The 26,306-nt window shown below is 36.7% G+C and overlaps 1 protein-coding gene across 3 annotated transcripts in view; it reads right to left on the reverse strand.

Annotated features, from left to right (window-relative positions):
• Pola1 (DNA polymerase alpha 1, catalytic subunit) overlaps window positions 1-26,306 on the reverse strand; it is a 313,417-nt gene that overhangs the window by 182,842 nt on the left and 104,269 nt on the right. For all 3 annotated transcript variants that reach the window (XR_007589312.1, XM_050126455.1, XM_050126456.1), the window contains exons 27-30: window positions 6,942-6,974; window positions 6,114-6,206; window positions 3,926-4,131; window positions 1,723-1,855 (exon numbers count right to left, since the gene is read on the reverse strand). Coding sequence is in view for 2 of the 3 variants with exons in the window: in XM_050126455.1 (XP_049982412.1) it covers window positions 1,723-1,855; window positions 3,926-4,131; window positions 6,114-6,206; window positions 6,942-6,974 (465 nt within the window). In the remaining variant the exon portion in view is untranslated. The remainder of the gene's footprint in view (window positions 1-1,722; window positions 1,856-3,925; window positions 4,132-6,113; window positions 6,207-6,941; window positions 6,975-26,306) is intronic.

Raw genomic sequence — 26,306 nt, forward strand, 5'->3', positions numbered from 1 at the left:
AATGGAATTATTTATAATAGAAAAGAAAACTTAATAATCAATAAGAAAAATAAATAAACATGTCAGAAAAACAGATGATTAATATATTGACAATCCTAGGGCCTTACATAAATTATTTTCCAGTAATATGAAAATATTATATGAGATTTTTCAGGTAATACAGATACACAAAAGCCAGGCATGATGGCATTTATCTGCAATCCTGGCACCTTGAGGGAGATGGGAAGATCAGGGGTTCAAGGCCAGCCTCAAGTGTATATAAAGTTCAAACTAGCCTGAGCTACATAAGACCTTGCTCTGTCTCAAAAAAATATAAAAATGGATTTCAAAACAATAAAGTAATTCTAACAATATAAAATATGTTTTCAAGTGTATGGACATGTGAAAAATGACAATCTTTAGCAAAGACGTAGTATAAATGAGTTTTCATTATAAAATTTCTCCTTAAAGTCATCAACAGATCCTTTAATTTTTTTGTTGGAGTTCTGACAAAGAAATCTATCAGATTAAACACTTTTGGGTATAGAACCAAAGGATGCTCAATCGTGCCACAAGGACATGTGTTCAACTATGTTCATAGCAGCATTGTTTGTCATAGCCAGAACCTGGAAACCACCTAAATGCCCCTCGATTGAAGAATGGATAAGGAAAATGTGGTACATTTACACAATGGAGTACTACACAGACAGGAAAAGAAGTAACAACATATTGAAAGTTGTGGGCAAATGGATGGAGCTAGAAAACATCATATTGAGTGAGATAACCCAGACCCAGAAAGACAAATATCATATGCACTCACTCATAAGTGGATTTTAGACATATCGCAAAGAAAAAACACTACAATTCACAATCCCAGAGAATAATGAGGACCCTAAGAGAGACATACATGGAGCTAATCTACACGGGAAGTTGAAAAAGACAAGATCCCCTGAGTAAAATGGGGGCATGGGAACCATGGGAGAGGGTAGAAGGGGAGGAGAGAGGAAGGGAGTGGAGAAAAATATATCCCTCAATAAAAACAATAAAAAAAATTAAAAAATAAAAAAGTGGGTAAAGTGATTATTTGAAAATCAGCTTCTCATTAGTTAAGGATACTTGTTTTAAAGAGGAAGAAAATCTATTAACTTACTGGCAATCTTCCTTATTACACACTACTTTGGAAATCAAGATTTTGCTTCTCAAATTAACTAAGAAAAATATCCATACCCATGATATGACATGGTTTTAAGATGTACTTGTGCTTCAGACATACAGAATAGGTTATTACTATAATTAACTCTGTACTCAAAAGACTTTTGATAACACATACACATTTGGGGGTGGAAGCAGAAGAGAGGGAAGGAGACAGGGACAATGAAAAATGGGGAAGAAAGAGAATGAATGAAAATATAAGAATGAATATGAATGAACAGATCTATCTGTCAAACAACTATTACTTTGGAGGAGTATGCAAAATGAAGCATTCTCTAGGCCCTTACACATAAGTAAATCATTCCAACAATGTCTGGAAGTAAAAAGGAGAAGTCTCATCTATAGCAGATATGGTAGTACCTGTGGCTGGAAGAGTTATGCTAATGTTCAATCTGTGAGCCAATTGTTAAGCAGCGGGCACCCCCAGCCAGAATTTATTTAAATTGCAAGGATGAGGTGGTTCTTCAACTATCTGAAGGAGGAGAAAAACATATGACAGCAGCTGGGCTCAGCAATAAATGCTATATTTACCTTGTTAATTTCAAACTGGCTCACTGGGACACTGCCATTTAGCACATTTTCTCCAATTTCTATTAACCTCTTCTGAATGTTTTCCACAATGGTGTCCCGGCTTTGATCAGAAAGAATCTGCCCAATGACAAAACTGTATAAAGAAAGAAAAATATGAGTTTTAATATCATGCATGCATGAACAAATAAAAGAGACATGTTCTGAGATTGGTATGTGGACAAGACCTAAGAGCTAACATGAGAATTAGTGTCTAGAAGGCAGTTTAGATTTTATGTTCATGAGTGTTTTGCTGGCATACATGTCTGTACATGAAATGTCTGCCTGATATCTGCAGAGGTCAGAAGAAGGTATAAGATTCCCTGAAACTAGAGTTATGGACAGTTGGTTCTGAAAATCAAACCAAGGTCCTCGGCAAGAACAATAAAGGTTCTTATCCACAAAGCCACCTCCCCAGCCCCCACTGAATTACTTTGTTTTTAACTATGAACTCCTACCCAAAATTTACTAGCCTTAGAATTCCCTTTTACATATAGTTCAGTCATTTACGTGGCAGCTAATGCTTTATGCACTATACAATACAGAAAAGTGTGCCATCACATTTTATGTAATTGTAAAATCCAAAAGCAATTATATTCTAACCATAAGTTAAAATTTATCTTCATTAATAAAGCAACAGATAGCATCTTTGGCATCAAGATACCATCTCCACCTAAGACAACTATTTAGCTAGGTAAGACGAAATATAAACTTCTTAAAATAAACTTTAAAAAAAATCTAAGGGGCTAGAAAATTGGCTTAGTAGTTAAGAGTACTTGTTCTTACAGACGATACAGGTTTAATTTTCAGTGTCCACATGACAGCTCACAACTCTAGTCCCTGGGGATCCAATGTCCTCTTCTGACAACAATGGGCACCCAGCATTAACATGGTGCATAGACAAACATGCTCAAAAAACACTCATACACATAATAAACTAAAAAAGGAGAAAAAAATCCAAGATACCAAGCTCTTCTTTCTTCAGCTTCCTCTAACTTTATGCTATCCCTCAGAGCCTCAAGAAAAAAGAAATATAAATAAAGAAGCCAATATTTTATCCATTTCTGAAAAAACACAGAGCAAGAGTTTGACAGCTACTTTACAATTTGTCAGAAAAAGAATCCTAACAAAAACATTTGTATAGCTTTAATTACTAATACATTTCTAACACAGAGAAATTTACTTCTATTATGATCCATCTTTTCTTAGAAAACATAAAAGCTGAGGAAAACACTATTCGACAGCCTACACAAAGTAGTTTAATCTGGAGTATATTTGATGGCAAAGAAGCATTTCAAATCACATTTCATAAAGACAGACCACGACCTATACTCAGATGATCAACTTTGCCTAATCAAAAGTAGTTTTGCAGAAGCAACACAATCTCTCAACTTGAAAGCAGAAAAGATTGGAAAATAAGTTTAAAATGCTGATATTTAGCAAAAATTAAAAGAACTTTTGAATCTAGCCATAAAGAAAAATTTTATTTTCAAAACTGATCTAGATCACAAAATAGGAATATGTAAAGACGGCAAATAACATGTATTAACTTTTAAAATGGTTACTTTATACATTAATAAGACCATAAACAAAAAAAAATCTTTGAATCATAATATTCAGTTTAAGGTACAAGGCTAGTGGGTTGCATATTACTTCAGAGGCACACACAGTATTTTGAAACTAGCTCTCAAATTAATCTGTGGTTAGTTAGAAATCATTTATATCCAAATGATATATGGGAATAAAGTCTCACTCCATGGCCCACTTTTAATCACACATTTTAAGTTATAAAACAGGGAAATCATAAAAATTATGTTTATAATTAGAGTCTAGGGATTCAGGAGTATAAAACACAAAACTTTCAAAAAGAGGAATAATAAAACAGTATCAACGAAATCAACCCCTTAAAGATCTTAGGTATAAAGATTTACTCTCAACATAAGATGTTATCTTTTATCTAGTGTTTCTTGCTGTGCAAATTTAGCTTTATCTAACTTTCAATCTAAATGTAAAACTCTATTTGTAATATGCAATAATAATAGCAACAAAGAATTAAGGTGTATCCTTATGCTTGGCAGACTGACAGAAATTTTCCATAGTACTTGGATTTTCTAAAACAAAAATTTGAAGGACAAACAACAAAAACAAAATTAAAAGCTAAACTCACTTTCCAGTGTCCTTGGCAAGATCACACCAGTCTCTTCTAACTATATCTAATCCTTTTAGCTCCTGTTTGGTAATGTAATTCCCATCTGATGTTGGTTCAACAACCAGAGCAGCATATTTCTTTTTCTTCAGCAGTAGTAGAGACTTGAAAACACCATCAATGTCTATTTCAAGCAGTTTGTATAATTTATTCACTTCACTTTTTACCTGTGAAAATTTCAATTATTTTATTGTCAGATTCACAAGCACCTAACAGGGTAAAAATGCACGTGTTATAAATTTCCAAGAGTTAACCTCAAAAAAACTTGAAGGCACATGTAATTAAAATTTATTATTTAACTTATACAACACAAAATAATTTAAGGTACAATTTAAAACCACTAAAGTACAAAATGAGATCTTAACATCACTCTCCAGTGTTTACTGGGAATATTCACAGACAGAATATCACAAAGCTATTGGCTCATGGATGTTTACTGTAGCACTATTAACACTAACTTAGTTATGAAATCAGCCTAGGTGTCCATCAACAGAGGAATGGGTAAAAAACACTCAGTATATCCAAACACAAGGAATTTTTCCAGGCATAAAGAATTAAATTATAATGTGTGTGTAAAAATGAATACAATAAGAAATATTCAACTAGTTAAGTCAGACTCAGAAAAACAATTATATGCATTGTAGATTTTATATATTATATTATATATATCCATACACATATAAAATCATATGACATGAAAATAGAAACAAAAATTATCTAAGAAAAGAAAGGAGCTTAATTCACATATGGGAGTAGGAGACTATGGAGAACATGGCCAAAGTACAGTGCATACAGTATGACAATGTCTGTATAAAACCTAGAAGTATCTACAATGAATATACACCAATTAAAATAAAAATTGCAACAATTTGGGAAGTTGAGGTAGGATGACATCAGCATTGAAGTCAATTTTGGGTGGTTACAAAGTTCAAGACAAGCTTGAGCTATATAACAAGCTTTTATCTCAAAAAATATTTTTAAAAAACATTGACAGAGATAAGAATATAAATATTATCATTCCATCAAAAAAAGGCTATGAACTGGCTCGTTTCACTCCAGGAAATACATAAACTAGGGGAAATTATATGCAGGTCTTTCTTGAGTGTAAAAGAATGCAAATGTATTTGCCTCGAAACTACTGAATTGATTAACAACTAGACAATCCAATAACTATGAGGGTAAAAAATATATAAAACTTAGATAATGTTCAAAATGTTCATTATCACCTTGAGTACAGACAAAAAACAATGTGCTGAATGAATAAGTGAACAGACTTGAACAGTCTCTTGTCCTTTGCTGACAAGGCCAAGGCACAAATATCTCCTCTAAGGAAAACTTCAAAGATTTGCAATGCCCACCATGAGTACAAAAGACCAGGCCTATGTACAAGTGAAAAGTACAGTTCAAATTCCACACTTTCTAGGAAGGAAAACCTGGTAATTTGTAAGGTATTTCCACTTTTAGAACACTAACACAAAATCTTAACAATCAAGTGCTCAAGTGTGAATCACCATTAAGAGGCCACCAATGGCTGGGCAGTGGAGGCACATGCTTATAATCCCAACACTCGGGAGGCAGAGGAGGTGGAAATCTGTGAGTTCTAGGCCAGTTTGGTCTACAAAGCAAGTTCCTTCCAGAGAAGCCAGAGCTGTTACACAGTGAAAACCTGTTTCAAAAAATAAACAAACAAAAAAAGAGGCTACCAACGACAGCTTCTAAATGTCCCTTTGTATTTTCTAATACATTTAAAATACTCTGATAAAATTAAATGTGTATGTGTGAGTACACGTGTATATGTAGAAAGGTAAATATTCATCCAATCATATCTACATATGAAATATATCTGAATACTATTGGAAATAATTTCCTTGTGAATGACAATACATGAAGTTCTAATAGGACTACATTTAATCTTTTTTTTTCAAAGGAAAAATGTAATCTACTTTTTAAGGAAACCAACTGCCTTTGAACTTTGTCCTCAAAACAAATTAATATAGAGAAAAAATAAAGAATGAAAAATTTAGTGATACTTAATTTATTATTTTCAAAAATATACACATATACATAACACATGAACTGACTGTATTTACTGCGTTAAATACAGAATTCACAAATCCAGGTAAAATAAGCAATCATTAAATCATCTCACCTTGTTTCCTAACTTAAATACTTCTTCCAGATTGGTGCTGTTGGTATTTATCATAATTGAATCTGTATCTCCATAAATAACTTCAAGATTCATCTAATGAAAGCCAAAAGTATAAAGATTAATAACAAAATCACACTGATTACTACACACAATGAAACTAAAGGTTTCTAATACTAGAGACTATAGGTGTCACTGATTTTTCACAGGTCATGTTACTTGCTATCTAGACTGTAAGGCTACACTTGGAGATTAAGCCTTTTAGGAACTAGAAATGCAAGCATTGCAAGATTAAGAAAACTTTCTCAATTATTGTTTTAAAAATCTAGAAGATTTAACTATATGTAGTTTCAATTGAAACAGAATAGGGAATTTAATAAAAATAAGAAGAATAAGGGTCTATATTTAATTATTCTACCATGTACTTAGCAGTCATAGCAGTTTAAGAAGCAAAATTATGGATTTAAAAAATTCTGGGGCCCATTTATTGGATTCTCAAAGAATACTCAGTAGAATATGAAGTGTGCCCAAAAAAGCAATCATAACAAACAATACTGCAACACATATACTATAAAGGCTTGGAAATAAACTCTAATTAGCACCATAACTAAGTTGCCTGAACGACATATAGGCTTCAAACGGGTCTAGTACTAGATCTTATCAGGACTGATTCAAGAGAAAAGGCTGCAATCTATTATCAGGGATTATAAATGTAAAGGAGGTATACTGAAAACAATTTCAGTATGCTTGGGTTACAATTTTCCTTGAACACTAAAATGTCAGCTGGTATGATATTTAAGAGTTGTTTTATAATGCAATGTTCAGCATTACCTTCTGTACCATGTCTTTCGTGTGCATCAAAATCTAAATAAAACAAAAGTCAACATTAATATACTACACAATTACAAAGGCACAAGTATAACACAATTTCCAAGCATCTTTAAAGCTCTTGAATGTTTCACAACACCTATCTCAAATAACAGTAACAGTAACATCCATATAATCTAAGTTTTCCTTCATGCTGATACCTAGTAGAGACATGCAAGGCAATAAGTATCTATTCCTGTATATCTTTAATAATTATGTATAATAAAGTAGCCCTTAATAGTATGGTAAAGGTCACTTATTCTCAGTACTAAAATTTTAATAGAATTGCATGACTAAAGAAAGCTTTATAGTGCTTAAAATCTAGCGATTCATATCCATATTCAGAATCTTAAGAGATGAAGAACAAAGTACTCCATTTAATTTAAAATTCTTTTCTAGACTAAATTCCTTGAAAGTGACTATATGGTCTGGTAAAATGATGGATTTCAATACAAAGCAAATGAAAAAATATACGGATTACTATGGATGGGGTCTGCCCCCAGGCACACATGGCTACATGCTTTAAAACAAAACAACGTAAACACAGACAAAAGCAGATATGTTACCTTGGGCCCTATCAGAGGCATCATATTTAATACGTGAAGGACTCTGAGGACGTAATAATACGATGTATTGAGAGCAGAGACAGAGCAGAGATACTAAATCATGTGCAAGATACTGCTATGTTGAGAGCACTTCCTACATTCTGTCCTTTCTTTCTCCAAGATCTCCAAGAGGTAGCTACTATTAATATCCACATCTGTTAGCTGTGAAATGATAAAGAAAGTAATTTCTCTGTCCTAGCCACAGTAAAACAAGGGTACAAAACTAGGCACTCTAACTCCAGGGCATAAACCTTAGTCACTCAAAACTATTGCCACTCCAGTATCACTCATTCTCTATGCATTGATCTAAGATTTTTTTTTCAATGAATCAGAAGTTTGCTTTCATCCATGGTTCTTTCTCCTACCTCTTCAGCTAAGCTGAAATCTCAAGGTTTCATTTCAGTCTTTCTTATCCTCCATAGTAAAGAATACTCCTGTCTTTGAAGAACCTTATCCATCTACCAATCACTGGCCATCTTCATTGTTCACTGCCATTTCTTACTATTGTCCAACTTTCGTCAGATGTTCAAAAGTTCTTAGTGGTTTGCATGCCTTGGAGGGGAATGGGGGCTCATGGTGAATTCTGATTAAGCTTTGAGCATATGTTCAAAAGTAGTTTTTATAATGGCTATATAGTGTAATTGATGTGGGAGTCCCCTCTGTGTGTTGCTTTTCTTGATTAATGAATTAAAAAAAAAAAAACTGCCTTGGCCTGTTGATAGGGCAGAACTTAGGTAGGCGAAGAAGACAAAACTGAATGCTGGGAAAAGGAAAGAGTCAGGGAGACACCATGGATCTGCCACCAGAATAAGACATGTTGCCAAAACTTAGCCAGTAAGCCACTGCCACGTGGCGATATACAGATTAATAAAAATGTGTTAAACTAAGATGTAAGAGTTAGCCAATAAAAAGTTAGAGCTAATGGGCCAAGCAGTGATTTAATTAATACAGATACTATGTGGCAAGCCGGCGGCCAGGACAAACAAACAGGCCCTCTCCTTGCAACATGTAATTACCTGAGGATCATTAAATAACTAAAGCAGTGACAACCAAAAAGTGTGTAACTCTCTCTGACTCCAGTGTTGAGAACTACTATGCAAGAGTACTAGCTTTCTAAAATTTATTACATGGTCCTATTTTGTTCTCTTCCAAAGCAAATATTTCCCTCCACCAATATCTGGTCCAGAATATCTTTGACCAGAAGTGGTTTTATTAATTAAAATATTTTTCATTTATTTGATATCCCTACCACAGTTTCCTCTTCTTCCTCTCCACTCCATCTCCCCTCCACCCCCATCCACTCTTCCTCTATTTCTGTTCAGAAAGGGGCAGGCCTCCCATAGGTGTCAAAAAAGCATGGCATATAAACTGAGGTAGAACTAAGTTCCTCCCTTTGTATTAAGGTTGGGTGAGGCAACTCAGTATGTGGACTAGGTTCTAAAAGCCAGCTCAAGTATCAGGGACAGGTACTGATCCCACTGCTAGGAGTCCCACAAACAGACCAAGCTACACAACTGGCACTCACAGGTAGAGAGCTTAGGCTGGTCCCATGCAGGCTCCCTAGCTGTCTCTCTAGGAGGTTTTTTTTTTTTTTTTGGTTTTGTTTTGTTTTGTTTTTCGAGACAGAGTTTCTCTGTGGTTTTGGAGCCTGTCCTGGAACTAGCTCTTGTAGACCAGGCTGGTCTCAAACTCACAGAGATTCGCCTGTCTCTGCCTCCCAAGTGCTGGGATTAAAGGCGTGCACCACCACCGCCAGGCTCTCTAGGAGTTTTTTAAAAAGAGTTCCCAAGATGATTCTTAAGATTGGTTCAAGAAAAGCATGGTAATTCCATTCTGGAGACCTTCCTGACTTAGATATGTTCATGACTTTACCTTGACCAATCAAAGGTAAGGAGAATTCCTCTAGAAAACTTTTGCAAAACATTTTTGTTTCTCATGAGAATTAAAAGAAAACCAGCATCATACATCATTATACATCGAGGGCTAGCTAGAGCAGCAACACCCATCATGGTAACCATGAAGGACCATTCCGGAAGGTTCAACCTAAAATGCTGGGAACAGAACTGTCTCACAGAGATATGTGGTTGCTGCTGAATAACACCTGTAAAGCAACATTCTAACTTTTCTCAGAACTTACCAACTTGAATGAATCAGGACGAATCTCCTACAATGGGAGCCTCCAAGATCAAACCTAAATTCTACAGTTACATCTAAACCCCAGCTCTACCTATTCAGCGGTTATTTCCTTCTCAAAACCTCTAGCTGGGCAAGAAAAACTTCATAATCTTTAAATAGTTACCACATACAGGTTCATCTTTTGGTGCCTTCACTAATACAATGGAATTTCTTCCCCAGTCCTCTGATGATGATACATTTTACAAAGTTCAGCTTAAACCAAATTTTATTCCATAAAATCTGAACTGACCATCCAAGCTAGAACGATCTCATTGACTGTCCTCTAGTTTCTCATAGACCTTGCTGTTTCTCTAGTAACTGAATGTGCTTTGTACTATTAATGACTGTTACCTTCCCTAGGTAGACCACACGCGTCTGGAGGCCCAAGGGCATGTTCACACCTACAGACCTTAGATATGACAAGCAATCAAAAGCTATGTGTCAAGTGACTGACGGTCCCATTGTAATCTCAATTATTTTTCTAATAGACACTAGAATTAAATTATGGTACAATGCAGTGTGGGGAAATACCCAACAAACTTTTGAGGAAAAGGACAAAATAAGGTTAAGTTAATCAAAGAGAGGACAGAACTACTTATCACAGATCCATCTCCACCTCCTTACAAGACATAGCTACTCTTATCACAATGGTCAACTCCATAAGTTCTCTAAGTAACTATTACATGCAAGTGAAGTAGTACAAGAACAATTTGTCACTTTTTCAATACATATTCAGTTCTCCAGTGCTTTCTACTAAGAGCTGGTAACGATGCCTTGAGGTCAAAGTTCTCACCACAGTCTGCAACTCTTCAGTTTATCTGATGTTGTATCAGACAAACTGTAACCAGGCTGATTGCTAACCTCTTATGTTTCTTCACTAAGCAGTTCTACAAGGTGCATACTGTGGTAACCCTGAGTCCGATGCTAATCGAACTACTAATGAGCAAGATCATCCAAAGGCTGCCTTAGGCTAAGGCCTCAATTTAAACTGCTTATTGGGAAGTGCTCTGCTATTGGATACCCAGTGAACTACAAAACTTAGCATCTAGCAGAGGGCCTGGTACATGGGGACCACTAATGAACAGTTGGAGGGTAATGGCTGAATGATCCTAAAGATGATGAGGAAAATTAAACTCTGAGACTTCACCTGAAGATGTGTTTGATACAGAGGTTATAGTTCACTGTCTGACCTAGAACAGGACCTTTGGATTCGTTTTCTTTTCACTGTATCCCACAGCCTTATTACAAAAGCCAATCCATATGAATGTTCTAGAAACTATTAATCAAAAACTTATACATTACAGGTATTTCCTCCACTGAAGAAATGCATTTTTAAAAATAGCCACTGGTATCCAGAAAAATCTACGGGACACAAGGTACAGTGAATACAAGATGACTGTTCAAAAATTCATTTCAAAGTGACAAGCCTAATATTAAAGCTAGCCATTCTGACAGAAAATCATTTTATAAGCACAAGCGGCCAGCAAACAGGGCTCGAAAGATTGCTAAATTCATTAATAAGGCAGGCTGCAGCTATCTGATTTCACAGCAACACCTGCATATTTAGCTACTCATTACCAATTGGATGATGGAATTTTTTCAAGCACATTTCAAAAATCTGCCAACTTCAAGTGTAAAAAAATAAACTTTGTGGTTAATTTTTCCCTTAACAAAGTACAGCTGTTGAGAATAATTGTTCAAGATCTTACCCTGTAATGTCAACTGCAGCAGAACAAAGAGTATTTAATTAGCAAATCTATCCAGTAATTCAACACCTATTATATAAAATGCCTTCGTGATTTTATTCAGGATAATTTGCTAAGAGGGTTATTACTGACATTCAGATGGAATTTAAAATTCCTACGCAAGTCGAGTCATAATAGCAGTAATGATCTCCCCAATCAGGAGATTCGGTGTCACACAAGGCTCTCTTGCAATGCAGCAGCCGATTTCCTGACTTCTTAATTCCTGGGCTCAGCTCAGTGAGAGCCCTTCATGCCGATATTTCAGTCAGCAATACATCTTTAATGGGACTCTATTAAAATAACTAGAACAAAAATGACTTTTTTTTGGTTAAAAAGAATGACAGCACTGCCATCATATCAATCATTGCAGGCTTTGCAGAACAGTGCTTTAGGGGGAAAGAGGAGGGGGAAACAGGAAAGGGTGGGGGTGGGGAAAGCAATAATTAAAATAATAGCAAAAGGTATTTAAACCCAAATCTGAGCCTCTGAAGGCTGGAGAAAGATGGCACAAACTAGAAACAAAACTTAAAAAATTGGTTTTTAAAAGAAAATGGTTTGTTCTGAAATATACTTACAATATGCTATTTACTAAGCAGAAAGTACAAGTTTTCTACACCAAGTTTAACAGCAGCCACCTAAGCCTGCTACTGATATGCCAAGCAGGACACCTGGGATTTATTTATATTTTCTTTCAAAACAATACTGTTGTGTTGCAAAGCACTCAAAATTTATGAACTGTTTTTAGGTGTCATTGCTGATTAATAGTATTTATTAACACTAAACAATAGAGGGCATCAGTTTTTCAGTTAAAAAAAAGTTTCAAGGTCCTACTCCCAAGATTATGTCTACTAATAAATACTAACAAGAAACCCACTTCGATGCGTAATCTATATGTTAAACATAATGAAAATATTACACTCTAGTGAAATAGTGTATAAGGTTAAATTCCAAACAAATTATACATAAAGAAATGGTAAGTGAAATCTCAATGGCTACTAATGAACGGAGTTAGAAATAACTGGAAAATTTTAGAAGTAGAATAGCATAATAGAGGTAGCAAAATGAAGGGTTTTGAATGATAGGAAATGGGAAAGTAGAAGGAATGTAAATATTGTGATATTTGGTAATCCAGCCATCATCTAAGTGCTTTCTCTAAATTTCAGCAGTTTCCAAGCAAGACCCAGTACTACAATTCTACTTGGTGAACATTTTTTAAATAGAATTTACACTACATTTTCGCTCTACATTTTTAGTCTTAATTCTTATATGTTTTCTCTGTAAAATGCGCAGAATAGGTGCTAAGAGCTTAATAAGCATTCTGTTTTCTATCTTTAACAATTACTGCCTTTATGCTACTGGATTGCTTACTGTTATTAATATTAATTTATTTTCTCTAAAACTGGGGTGTTCTTTGTACCTAGTTCCCTGAACTGGGTTGGAATAAAAAGAACTATATGCTGAAAAAGTCCTCTGTAAAGATAAAACATTTTACAAATACTAACTTTAAAAAAAAAAAAGTGAAAAAAAACCTGAGTCCTGATTTAAACCACCAATTACTAGTTAGGTCTCTGAGTCTTCATTGATTTAACAAGGAGGCTGGGAATACCTCCCAATCTAAAAATCTAGAACTTCAAGTTTGACATGAATAAACGTCACTTCACTAGATTTGGTTGTTTTGTTTCTGAAGCAAACTCACTTCTTTAGTATTAGGAAAGGAAGACATTAATATAGTCAGCAAAAATATCAACACTGACTTCAAGAATATATTTTCATATTTTTTTGCCTTTGAAAGGTTTAATTGTAAAATAATTAAAACCATTAGTGCTCACAGACTGTCTACATAGCTTTATGCACATAGTATAAGTGGGCGGCTGGCTATATTTGCAGTACTTAGAAGCACCCAATACCTTTTGTTATCTTTTTCTACTCCCAGAGAGTGCACAAACACATCTACAAATTTATCATGGTCTCTCATCATCAGCACCATTTATATTTTAGGCCACATAGTTCTTTGTCAAGAAGCAAGACTGAGAGGCTATAAGCTAGCTATAGACAGAGAGCATGTCGTAACTAAACCTAACACAATTCTTGGCACAGAACAATAATTCAATAAATAATTATCTCAGGTTATGATATAATGAGGAACACCCTTGATGGCCCATTTTGAAAGAATAAAGCTATTATAAATCAGAACATTCATCTCTAGAAGACCTCTCCTACACACACACACACACACACACACACACACACACAATATGTATTTAAATGCTGGCTCTTTCCATACAAGAAATGAAGTGAGTGAGTTTTAATCTTCCAACTCAACCCATGGTTATATACACAGATCAAAAAATGACATTCTAGTCCAACAATAAAGGCCTATCGATTATAAACCTAACTGAAATCATATTCTCCTATACATCTCCAGGTAAATGGAGTTTGTTTTAAACCCTAAATTTATAAGCTAATTAGATCTTCTGGTAACCTATGTGTAAAGAATAGAAAACATGTTGAAAAACAATACTTTCTGAAAGGTTTCTACTCCCCAGAAGACACATTTAATGATATTTATCAGTATCTCTCAATTATTGCCCTACAATTTGACAGGGCTCTAATTTTGATCCAAAAATCTAAAATATCATCAACTATGGCTTCAAATTTTAAACTGAATCTCTTCCATATCTTACAATTTCTTTACTCGAATATGAATATTTATCCTGTGGATTTTTATAAACTCACATTCCAACTTTAATTGGTTTAGAAGTTCAAGTTATGCTGAAACAGTAACACCAGGCTTGAGGCTGTACCTCACACGGGACCCTGGAGAGTTTGTAGAGATGGCTGTAAAGCACACTTAAATCTAATCTACTCACTAATACAAGAGCTCAAGTATGGGCCTGTATACTCCAAAAATATTAAATTCCCCGTAAAAAGAAATAAAATCCTAAGAAGCTAAGATTGAAACTGGAGCAGGGGATATTAACCTAAGGTCAGTAAAAAATTGTTAGAACTCCTAGCAAAGATTTGAATATATGCATTTTTCTAGGAAGAAGATTCTCATTTTTCATCAGATTTGAAACTTTAATTTGCTTAAACCTAAGTACCCTTGAAGATCCCCGAAAGTCACGAGAACAGAACTTTCTGACCCTTAGGATTCTTAGAATGTCCATAAGATTCTAAACACTCCCACTCAATGGCTCTTGCCCCTAGCTTTTGAGTTGGGCATTTTCAGCCCCTACCTCTAGTGAAATTCTCCTCAAAAAAACGCGTGTACATGTCCAAAAGCTCTGAGAGTGGACTCCCTGATTGATTCATCTGTGGGGCTAATTAAGATGCGGCCAAGCTATGTCCATGCTTTAGTGAACATCAGCACTCAAGCAAGTTTCACACAACCTGATTAAAATTGACTCAAAATGTCTTACTTCAGTAATCACTTAGATGGAATGAATTTTACATTAGTGGGATCAAGCATGAACCAAGCCTCAGTGGAAATGAAAAGGGCTTACAGTAATAGGATTTATAAACCCACCCATTAGGTTAATGGCTAAATGATTTACATGTAACTTTCTCCCCCACCCCGCCTTCCCTCACCCTTTAACTCAGTAAAAACTATGCTTGGCATTTTCCACTGCAGTGCCACACACAAAGGAAATAGCCTTTCTATTTTAGGACATTCTAATTTCTAATAATGGCCTGGGTAGCTACCATTAACTCTTTCAAAGCACAAATAATTGACTAATAAAATTAAGTATTCTATAAGGCCTGAAAGTGCTTAATTGATCATAATTGTCTATTTGAGAAGGAGGCGTCAGGCTGGCTATGCTCAGATAATGAAGTTGGGCAATTCTGAAGCACTGCAATCAAGATAATACTTACAGCTAAAAGGACATTAGCATTTTCTAGAATCTGCAACATTTTCTTTATAACTGAGGTCATGGGAAAATCTGACTAGAAAACTTTAAGCTCTCAACCCCTAACAAACAAATGACAGATCTAACAAGTTGTCAGTTGTCATTACTAAGCACATAGCTTAAAGCTCAATCCTGAAGGAGCACATAGCTGGTAGTCTAGAGGACATGAAGCTGGAAAGTGACCAATGCATTGCCATCATCATTTTGACAAAAGCATTTCTGGTTTCACCAAGTCTCCTTTGTAGGATCAGCATGCAACAAGACAGTCACTGTGCTGCTTTTCATTACTCTCCATGGACGTGCAGGTGGAAGAAGGAACTTTTGTCCTTCCTTTTTATTCTAATTTTTTAGTATTGAAATTGAATCCAGGGCTTCAAGAATGTCAGGAAAGTGCTCTACCACTGATCTGCTCCCCAGTATGACTTACAGTTCTACACTGAATACTTTAGAAGGTAACGTCTTTGCTCAGAACTAAAGTTATACAGGAAATTCTGTTTAACAGTGATCATCCTTTCAGTACACCCTCTTATAGTAAGGTTTTTAAACAAAGGCTATCTTATTAGGAGTTCAGAAAAACAATTCCATGCTTTAAATCGAGGGGCCCACTTCAGAGAAACAACTTTCAAAAAGATATTCTAGTTTCAGGAAAAAGTAATTGTTTTCATCTATTCAGGGACATAAGTACTACAGACACTTGCTCAGCCATTCTTCTAGAATATAAATATTTAAGAACGAATCAAATAACAGGTTATCATTTATTAACCATTTTTTTCTTCTGCCCCATTACCTTCTATAATTTCAGAAAAAAAGTATGAAAGGAAATTAGAGAAAAGTCACCTAGGAGAGAGCCATAGAAGACAGTCTAGAAGCAGTAATTTAAGATTTGTGTAAGAATCTGCCTCTCACTGCCCCCCCCCCAAATTGTCCATCACTTCCAAAGTGGCATTTCTACTCATTCAAGTTGGCCATGGCTCAAGCATTTTATACAAATGATATGTGAAGCACTATATTATCTTTTATCTTCTTGTTTAGAAGCTCCTCGCCCCCAAGAATTCATTTATTCATGCACCAAAAACAACTCACTGAATTTCTCCTGCACTCACTGATAGGGAACACAAAGATGAATGATTAAGCAATGACCCCTTTCTACAGGGCAATGGTGCCACACACCTTTAATCCCAGCACTCGGGAGGCAGAGGAAAGCAGAGCTCTGTGAGTTCTAGGCCAACCTCGTCTACAAAGCAGTTCCAGAAGGGCTGTGACACAGAGAAACCCTATCTCAATAAAACAAAAACAAAAAGAAATGATCCTTTCCTGTGTGTGTGTGTGTGTGTGTGTGTGTGTGTGTACACGTACATGATAGAAGCCACTGGAACCAGAGTCAGAAAAGTTTTTGGAAATAGATTGCATATAAGTGGAAGATGAATCACAGAGATAACAGGAAAAAGAGAATGAAGGAAGACTATGTAAAGAACGTACAAATTGATACACGAAACTGAAAGCTAATAAAAGGAAATCACATTGTTCTAAAAGTTTATTAAAATAAGAGTTTTATTCCTCCAATAGAAAAACTATAAAACATACATAGGGTTAGAATGGTCGGGGAAGCGGGTAGAGTATAAAGAAAAGCATATTAAGGACTTGAGAGAGTGACAAGGTAGACTGACAGCATCAAGAGGTCTCTAAGACAATAAAACATGTAGCAAACATTTAGGGTAGGAACACAGTGACCAGAGTGGCATGTTGTGGGCTGAACAGCATGAAAAGTGTCAGCAGGAATACAGAATCACATGTATTTAAGAAATGAAATCTAGATGACTTGGCGACAGGTTGCACTTGGGGTAAGAGGACAGTGGGGTCAAGTATAATGCTTATGTTCTTGACTTAACAACTGCATCATCATTCATTATGAAAAGGAATCTGGGGAGGGCAGTTTTGAAATTGAATAGGACATACTTAGGGACTTTTCAATGAAGAGGACAAGACTAGCAAGAGGTTCAGTGGGTAATTGTACTTTACTGGGCAAGCCCAGTGACCCGAGTTCAATCCCTGCAACCCTTGTAAAAGCAGAAGGCGAGAACTGACTCTGGAAAGCAATCGTCTTAATCTCCACAAGTGCATCATAGCATGTGTACATGTGTGTGCACACACCCCTACACACTACAAACAACAACAACAATAAATTTAAATGAAGATTGCAATCAGGCAGGTAAAAGCTAAAATGCTCAGAGAGCAGAGGGGATGTAGAGTATTTGGGGTACAAAAAATCTAGTTGAAAGAGGTACAGTATATGAATAAGCAAAACAATGTCAACCTACAAATAACAGTCTTGAGAGACAGACAGCACAACTCAGGAAGGCATAGCAGAGAAAGGGGGAACTACACAAATGCTCACACCGCAATCAATGATACTAAAATGACAGGTGCTCCAAGCTCTTGATCCCTCATTCCTCCAGTACCTTCCATTCCCTATCAGCTATCGTGTCTCCATTCTCTCTGTCAAAATTGGCAGGTGTCATACAAATGAGGGGCCACTGGCAAATCTGACACAGACTGCCAGTCAGACAGTCAGGCACCATATAATGACCTTGAATGAGAACAATCCTAACAGGTGGCTAGTACAATTGTGAACAAGGTCAAAAAGGAGGAACACTGCGCCTTTTCACAAGTCACCAAAACAGTTTCAGGGCGCAACTCAAATAGCAACTAAAATCTCCATTTCTGCCTGTTTTTGAGATGTATTGATAAGCTTCATGGGAAAACTGAACAAGGATCAATTTATATCACATGAAACAACTAACTTTAGTCTTAAGTAACCATCCTTTCCTCTGCCCCCCCCCAATGTTGCAGGGAAAGCTGTTCTTTCTTATGCCAAATTTGGTGCCGTTAGAAAGCAGTTGATTTAATTTATCCAGTAAAAGAAAAGGTGATGGATCCAGACTTGGTGGCTCACACCTAAAGTACTAGCTCTCAGCTGGCAGAAGCATAGCAGTCATCATGAATTAAAAACCAGCCTGGATTACATAGTGAAATTGAGGCAAGCCTGGGCTACAAAGTAAAGCCTTGCCTCACAAACTGAAAATAAAGCAAAACAAGACTGGGTTCTCCTCAGTATTCAAATTATATCCTTCATACTTTCCCAGAGAACTATGACCAAGTCAGAAGTGATTTTTCTACTTTGTGACTGGTTAGATTTCAAAACAGCAAATGTCACACAGTTCTCATAGAACTTTAGCCCCAGAACAAGTCACTGTTTATACCGGGCAAGCAGCTGGAACTCAGAAGCAGGTGGAGGTGGAAGGATTGATACAACCTTCTCTAAAAACAAAACGTTAATCAAGGCCCAAAGATCCCACTGAGGTAAGAAGCCAGGAGTCCTGCAGCCTACTGTTAGCAGGAATGGTGGTGATGTTTTTCTCTTCTACACTCCTCCCCTCTTAGACCGTCGGACTGCAGATGGCACGGTGAGAATGAGACACACACCACTGGCATGTGGGTACTCAGATAAAGAATCCTACCAGTAGATCAGGTTGCTGTCAGCTGTGAAAGACCCAGCACTCCAGCTGCCTCTCATTCTTTATTTTTAAATGGCAGAATGGACAAGGGCATGGTAGCCTGTTACCCAAGAAGACACTAAAGATTTAAAAAGATAAAATCAAAACACTTGAGGATGCACAAACTCAAATAGAAGTAAGAAACTGAACAAGTGCTTCAGACAAGCGCAAAGAGCATTTAAAAAAAAACAGTAACTAGAGAGCTCTTAGTGACACAGTATAGGGGGGACTAAAAAATGGGAATAAAAAGTTCAAAAATACAAATTAATTCCTAACCAAAAGGATTATAATTAGAACACTGAGAACAGATCATTTGGATGTATTCCAAAGTTATCTAATCAGTCTTCAAAACCAAAGGGCATACAAGTAAATCAATAAAATTTCACCAGCCTAAGAACTTCTTGATGTAGAATTAAAAAGCACTTCATGTATTCGTACACCACTACCAACATCATCACTGGATCAGTCCTGGCTTAATTCTCGTTAGTTGTAGACCAAGTTGGATTTTGATGTGCAAATTGCTTTTGATGATATTTCATTTTAAACAGATAAACACTTTAAAAAAATGCAAGCCAAAAACACCCTTTTGAGAAACTAAGAAAACAGATGTGGAAGCCATTTGTTTAGATGAAGAGGAATTTTCGCTTTTATAGGAATACAATGATTCATGAACAGGAAAAAAATTGTCATCAAGTTTACTTCAATAGATACTCTTGGGTTTGAGGCAGCTTTCTAAATATGGCCATTGCTTTTCTTCACATCTCAACACTCCTGAAATATCTCAAACTACCACTAACACACATCACTTTTGTCTTTGTTCTTTGAAGTTTTCTGCTTAGTTTTAATATATTATGCTGGGGAAAAATTCCACAACTGTTGATACCATAGATATATTTTTCTATCACTTAGATAAACTGGACTAACTACCAAAGGCTTTTGTTGTTTATCAAAACCATGCTGCCCTGGGCAAGGCATGGCAACACACACCTTTCTTTAATCCCAGCACTCTGGAGGCAGACACAGGTGGATCTGGATTCAAAGCTATCCTGGCATGCAAACTCACTCAGTTCTAGGATAGCTACAAAGAAAGACTTTGTTTCAAAATAAAAACAAAAAGAAACAGACAGGCTTAAGATTATTATAAAGAACACAAATCAACCTCTTAAATAATAGCTCTCCTCAATCTTGAAGGAAATGGAATAAGAAAGATGAAAGTGAAGTTTTTCCAAGAACTTCTATCAAAAAGAAAAACTACCTTTCTTGGTTTTTGTTTATTGAGATACTAAAAACTAAACCAATAGAAGAAAAAAATGGTATTAAGTTTAAGGCAAAGGCTTAAGAAATTTCTCTTCTTCCTTTTTGCCCTTTTTTATTCACTCATATATTACATCCCAACAGTAGTTTCCCCTCCCTCCTCTTTTTCCAGCCTCTCCCCCACCTCACCTTTCCCACAGATCCACACAGCCGTTCCAGGGATATCAACAAAATACAGTGTAAAAAGTTACAATAAGACTAGACACATACCCTCATATTGTGGGCTGAATTGAGCATATAGGAGGCTGGAGTGGGCCAAGTTAGCACAAAAAAAAGTGACAGAAAAAAGTGAAGTTGGCGCCAAAAGTATAACAGCTACATCAAAAGCATAACAGAAAAGGGCGCGAAATTCAAAAACAGTAACGTCACAAAGCCCATGAAGAATTTTCCCAGTCAAGATGGTGCTGAAGAGGAGTAAGGGGTAGGAGATCTGACTTATTTACAAAAAGGATGATTGGAGTTAAAGATGGGGTAAGTTGACAAAAAGTGCCTGAAGCCCTGGTGATCCCCATAAGGGGCTGTAGGAGCCATGGGTCATGCTTAAGTGACTGCTGATGTGATTGGCTAATTTCCCTTCCTCTTCTGGGATTCGTGGGGGTTTGCTTTAGAAGTTGCAGGCTGTAAGGAAATAAAGGAGTTCCTTGTTGACTAGACTGCACACTGAGCCTGATTGTCTCCAGACAGGGGGCTGAGTGACTGAGCTGCATACTTCCCCTCCTCAGCCAGGCCAGTCATGGACAAATGGCTCAATAATTAAGCAGGGTCTACAGAGAGACCCTGCACTCATATCAAGGCTGAACAAGGCAACCCAGTAGGAGTAGGGTCCCACAAGCAGGCTAAAGATCAGAGACAGTCCCTGCCCCCACTGTTAGGAGTCCCACAAGAACAGCAAGCTACACAACCATGCATATGCGCAGAGGACCTATTCAGACCTATGCAGGCTTCCTGACTGTCAGTTCAGTCTCTGGGAGCCTCTATGAGTCCAGGTTAGGTGATTCTGTGGGCCACGTTCTTATAGTGTCCTTGACCCCTCTGGCTCCTACAATCCTTCTTCCCTCTCTTCCACAGGATATCCTGAGCTCAGCTTAATGGTTAGCTGTGGGTCTCTCTATCTGCTTCTACTAGTTGATAGATCAAGCCTCTCTGATGATGATTATACTAGGTTCCAATATAGAAGAGTATATTTAGGAATCATTTCCCTGACTTTCTTTTTTTTCCTTTTTTTGCTAGTAGTATTCAGTTCTTTCCTAGGTCTCATGGGCTATCCAACCGCTGGTTCCTAGCCATCCAAGCAATGCAAGGAGTGGGCTCCCTCTCCTGGTATGGGTCTCAAGTTGGACCAGTCATTGGTTAGCCACTCCCACAAGTTCTGCTTCACCTTAAACCCACCCTTTTCTCTTCTATTCCACACCCATCAGCTGACCTTCTGGCAGTCTGTCTTTGTAGAGGAATCAACAAGGCCTGTGAATATTAGACAAAACTGGTTCATGCTGATCAACTTCTTTAATGAACAATAAAAAATTTATGATTCTCTATCCCTTAAGATTCTACCACAATGCCAATTTATGATCACAGATGAAAACAATAACCTTTTCCCAATACACTTGTTTGCCAATATTGACATTTTACTTTCTATAGTTCAGAATTTAAATTTGATTATCTTATACATAACACTTTCCCAAAGAATAGCCTCTTCCTCCATACTTATAGTGATTTTACACTGATGCCAAATAGGTCCTAAAATAATATGGGCAGCTATTTTGTGTTATGGGCATCTTTGTGTTAACCACCTTTTCTTATTGTTCTCACCAAATATCTGGCAAAAAACAACATAAAGGAGGACTGAGTTAATTTGAGATCACAACTTGAAGAGATACCATGCATTATGGTAGGAAAGGCATGGTAGGGAAAACAGTTGGTAGCTGAGATAGCAGAAACCTTAGTCTGTTAGGCTAAGGTGAACCAGGCAACAGAGAAAAGGGAATGCTGACATTGGGCTGGTTTTCATCATTCCCCTATAATTTAGGTCAGGAACTAGGCCTACATGAGAGCGTCATCTTCATTCAGGACACATTTTCTCTCAATTCTCTCTGGATATGTCCTCCTTGGCAGACCCAGGTGTGTCTCTTTGATGATTCTAAATACAGTAACAATTAATTAATCATCACAATCTTAGACCCTGGCTACTCTTATTTTACCCAAAAGAATACCACCAAAGCGGTACAACTAGGTTTGCTGCCCAAGTGACATGAATGGCTCCTCTGCTGGTAGTTTGTAAAATGGGTACCACAGCACATGGATAATACAGAGGATATTTTGTAAGTGTCAGTTCTCCCTATCCTAAGAATGAACACTTAATGGTCAAGATTTTCTACACTTGATCTTAGCACAAAAGCTGAGAAGTGTTGGTCAAGACTAATGACACTTTCCTACCTCAATCTACTACTTATGTTTATAATCTTAGGAGGAATACTATAGAACCTCTCTAGTTAAAAAATATTTACAAGGGGCTCAGAACTGAGGGAATCATAAAAGGAGTTTCACTAGCCTAAAGGAATGTGTAGTAAAAACCAAATAATGATGATCACTTCCAACTAAATACTTTCCACTGTTTGAAACTTAAAGCAATGGGACCCAAGAGCTGGACTAAAGGAATGTAAAAACAGAGGGCTAAACTAATCACACCAAGTCCCAAAACCTTTTTCTTTGGATCCATTCCTATCTCTCTGAAAAGAAAAGAGACACAGCTTGAGACCATGCACAGACCAAACAGTGTAGTCAATTTTTAAAAGGGTGGGGTGTTGATACAAGATGGGAAAAGGGGGTAAGTGGTTAGACATCATTTAAATATACCTGACTCTACTTGCTATACTTTTCTTTAAAAGGTAATCAATACCCAAGGCTCTAGCCAGGGTCAGGTGTCTGGCAATTCATGTGCTTTTAGTGGAATGACCAATATGCTCTTCACATTTCCTCAAAATCCAGTCATTTCTGTCAAGATTCTGTAAGAATCTCTTCTCTTCAAGCCTCTCTGGCTCCTTTCACTCCAGTGTCTGTAGCATTCGTTTCTCCCAAACCAAGGATTACTACACTTGACAAATACAATCTGACAGTCTACAGTGCTCAAGACATGACACTTAACACTGCAGATGAATAAAAAGCAGTCTGCACCTTTTGAGAACGTGCAAACTATACTGAGAATTTGCACTTAAGATTATTGACAGTAGCCTCACTTCTTCATATTTTCATTTTAATTTCCCCACTAACCCTATCACCACCTCATCTTTAATGTGTAACCATGTAACCTATGCTTCATTCTGAAAACTTAAGATTGTTCTTTTTCCAGTAAAATTTTCTTGGCAAAATTAATGGTCATTTCTCAAATTACATTCTCCAGTAAACACCCTAAAATAGAAGTAAGTCTTTCATCAATCCAAAACAAGCACATATGTGAGCATATCTCAAGACATTGACAAGAGTCCCATATCAGCAAATTTGTCCCTCTTGAGAATCACTAACCTGTATCTGTAGCTAAAATAATCTACATAATCTTAGTAGGTCATGCCTGAAAAGTGACTTTCATAAAACATACTGATTCTAAACATGCGTACTGCAAGAGTATCTAATGCATGTTACCGAATAGAGTCTTTTCATGTTTAGGCAAACTTTTCTAAGTCTCCAAATATGTCAGATAGCTCACGTTGACTCCATTCCAGTAACTTGGGTGAGAAGGCTGGCCTAATGTACTAGCCAGGTATCACTAACTGCCAACTGGACTTGGCTAACAGGAATCACTGCAGTGATCAGGAAAGGAAGGCGAATAGAGGTAAATGCCCAAGGCTCTGTGCAGAGGAATGGGAAAGGCTATCTGGGTCCACATACTCATGATCAGGAGTTTTAAGTATATCTCCCTTCCTCTTTCCGAAGAGGAAAACATTCCTGCAATTAATTGCCCTAGAGTTCTTCCAGTTTCTCTGATTATTTCACTACTGTCAGCCCACATTTTTTAAGTCATCTCTTCAGCAGATACGATTACTCCCAGTGCTATCTTATTCCTGTTGGAATCATGGCTGATACATCAAATAAATTCTAAAACAGAGGAAGCATTTTTAATGTCTTGCTTGATCCTCTTGAAATCGGACTCACAAGAAATATCACATTTTGAAAATCTAGGCTTTTAGGATTTCTAAATTACATGTACTATAAACTTTCATTAAAGAATGATCCTATGATACATCTCTTAACTGTAACATATTAATCAAAATGTTCAAAGCTCTATTTATTTTAACCAGAATTTATTACAAAGAGAAAGTAAGCAGACTATCATCTCCCCCAAAAGGTTTTAAAGTCATTACATGTGACTATTAGTACATGTTAACTACATAATTACGTTTCCATGCATGTTACTGCACAAAGAAAGTGAACATGAAATTTGCTTGTTTTTCTCACATGCAATCATATTCTGCAACAGTCTCTTTAACAGAGAATATATGTAAAAAAACTGTCAACAGTTGAAAATGTTACAAAAGCAAAACCCATAATATTAAGGACACACGACATAGTTATCCGAAGCTCAATTACTTCTGTGTTTCCTTATTTGATATGAGTTACCAAGAGATTCTGCCAGGAGAAGAAAAATAAAAGCTTCACTCTAAGGTGAATATAAGCCCTTAGAAAAACAGCTGTATAGGCATCAAGATTGTTTTTCACAAGTAGCCAACATGAAGTAAAACTGACAACTGAGACAGGAAGAAGAGTAGGTGGAGTTAGAATAGAGGGAATGAGGAGGCTCAACAAGAATTAATTACTGGTAATTACACATGCTACAGCCTCTCTTCTTTCTCCACCCTCTAGCTAATCAACAGTGGGAACAGATGTGGTCTGTGGTATTGGGGAGGGGGAAATGCTTAACAGCTGTTTGGAGAACATGCCATTAAAAAGCAGCCTTGTCCACAGAAACCCAAGTGTTTTCTGTTTGAAAGAAAAGAGGTAATGAGTAACGACCACAAGCTTACTTTGAACTTCAGTTCTTTGAGGTCAATGGAAAAAGTCTTTCTCCTAGTTTCTGATATAGTATGGCTATTTACAAGAATGCCTAAATACTTCAATCTCTCTCACATTATCCAAGTATTCCTGAAACCAGTACAAAAATCAAACTACTCATTATTGAGGAGAACATTATTAATCTTAGCTAAGATAATGATTATCACAAGAAAAACCTAACACTCACTGTCAGGGATACTAAATTAAGTCAAAATAATCCTAAATTTGCTATCAGCTTTATCAGCACCCCAGTTTATGTCTTGAAATATTTGAAGGTTACAACATACTGTCAAGACATATGGTCTTTTCTAAAACGGAAAGTATAAGTCAAAGAGTGTGGATAAATTCAAAAACAATGAGAAACGATATAATCAGAGTTTGCACAGGAAATGTAGTTTACTCACAGAACAGAACTTACAGCCTCTTTCTGGTAAGGAACTCTTTTTGTTTCCTCCAAACTCAGGATTACTCGTCTGGCACAGCTGGGAAATCAATGACATTCCCACCCCATCTGCAATAGCCCCCAAGGTTCAGGGAATGAAAATAAGGATTAGATGATATAATCAATCTGGTTTCAGAGAGAAGAACTTGATACATTAACTCTTATGCCAGAACACCACAAAATATTTAGCCTTCACAACCACTGAGATGCCAAAAAACTACAAATAACTACATTTACTTCATAAAACCAAAGTGGTGGTCAATAAATGACTGGTTATGCCACCAAGACCAAGCATTCAAAATTCCTCAAGCAGTTTAATAACTTCAAGTTCTTCTCAAGTTAACTGGTTTTTTTCGTGTGTGTGTGTGTGTGTGTGTGTGTGTGTGTGTGTGTGTGTGTGTGTTTCTTTTGCATTTTTTTCAAGACAGGGTTTCTCAGTTTAACAGCTCTGGCTTGCCTGGAGCTAGCTTTGTAGGCCAGGCTGGCTGGCCTCGAACTCAGAGTCGCCTGCCGCTGCCTCCTGAGTACTGGGGTTAGTGATGT

Source organism: Alexandromys fortis, unplaced genomic scaffold (assembly GCF_014885135.2).
Source record: "Alexandromys fortis isolate MF-2015 unplaced genomic scaffold, M_Fortis_MF-2015_v1.1 scaffold_256, whole genome shotgun sequence".
NCBI lineage: Eukaryota > Metazoa > Chordata > Mammalia > Rodentia > Cricetidae > Alexandromys > Alexandromys fortis.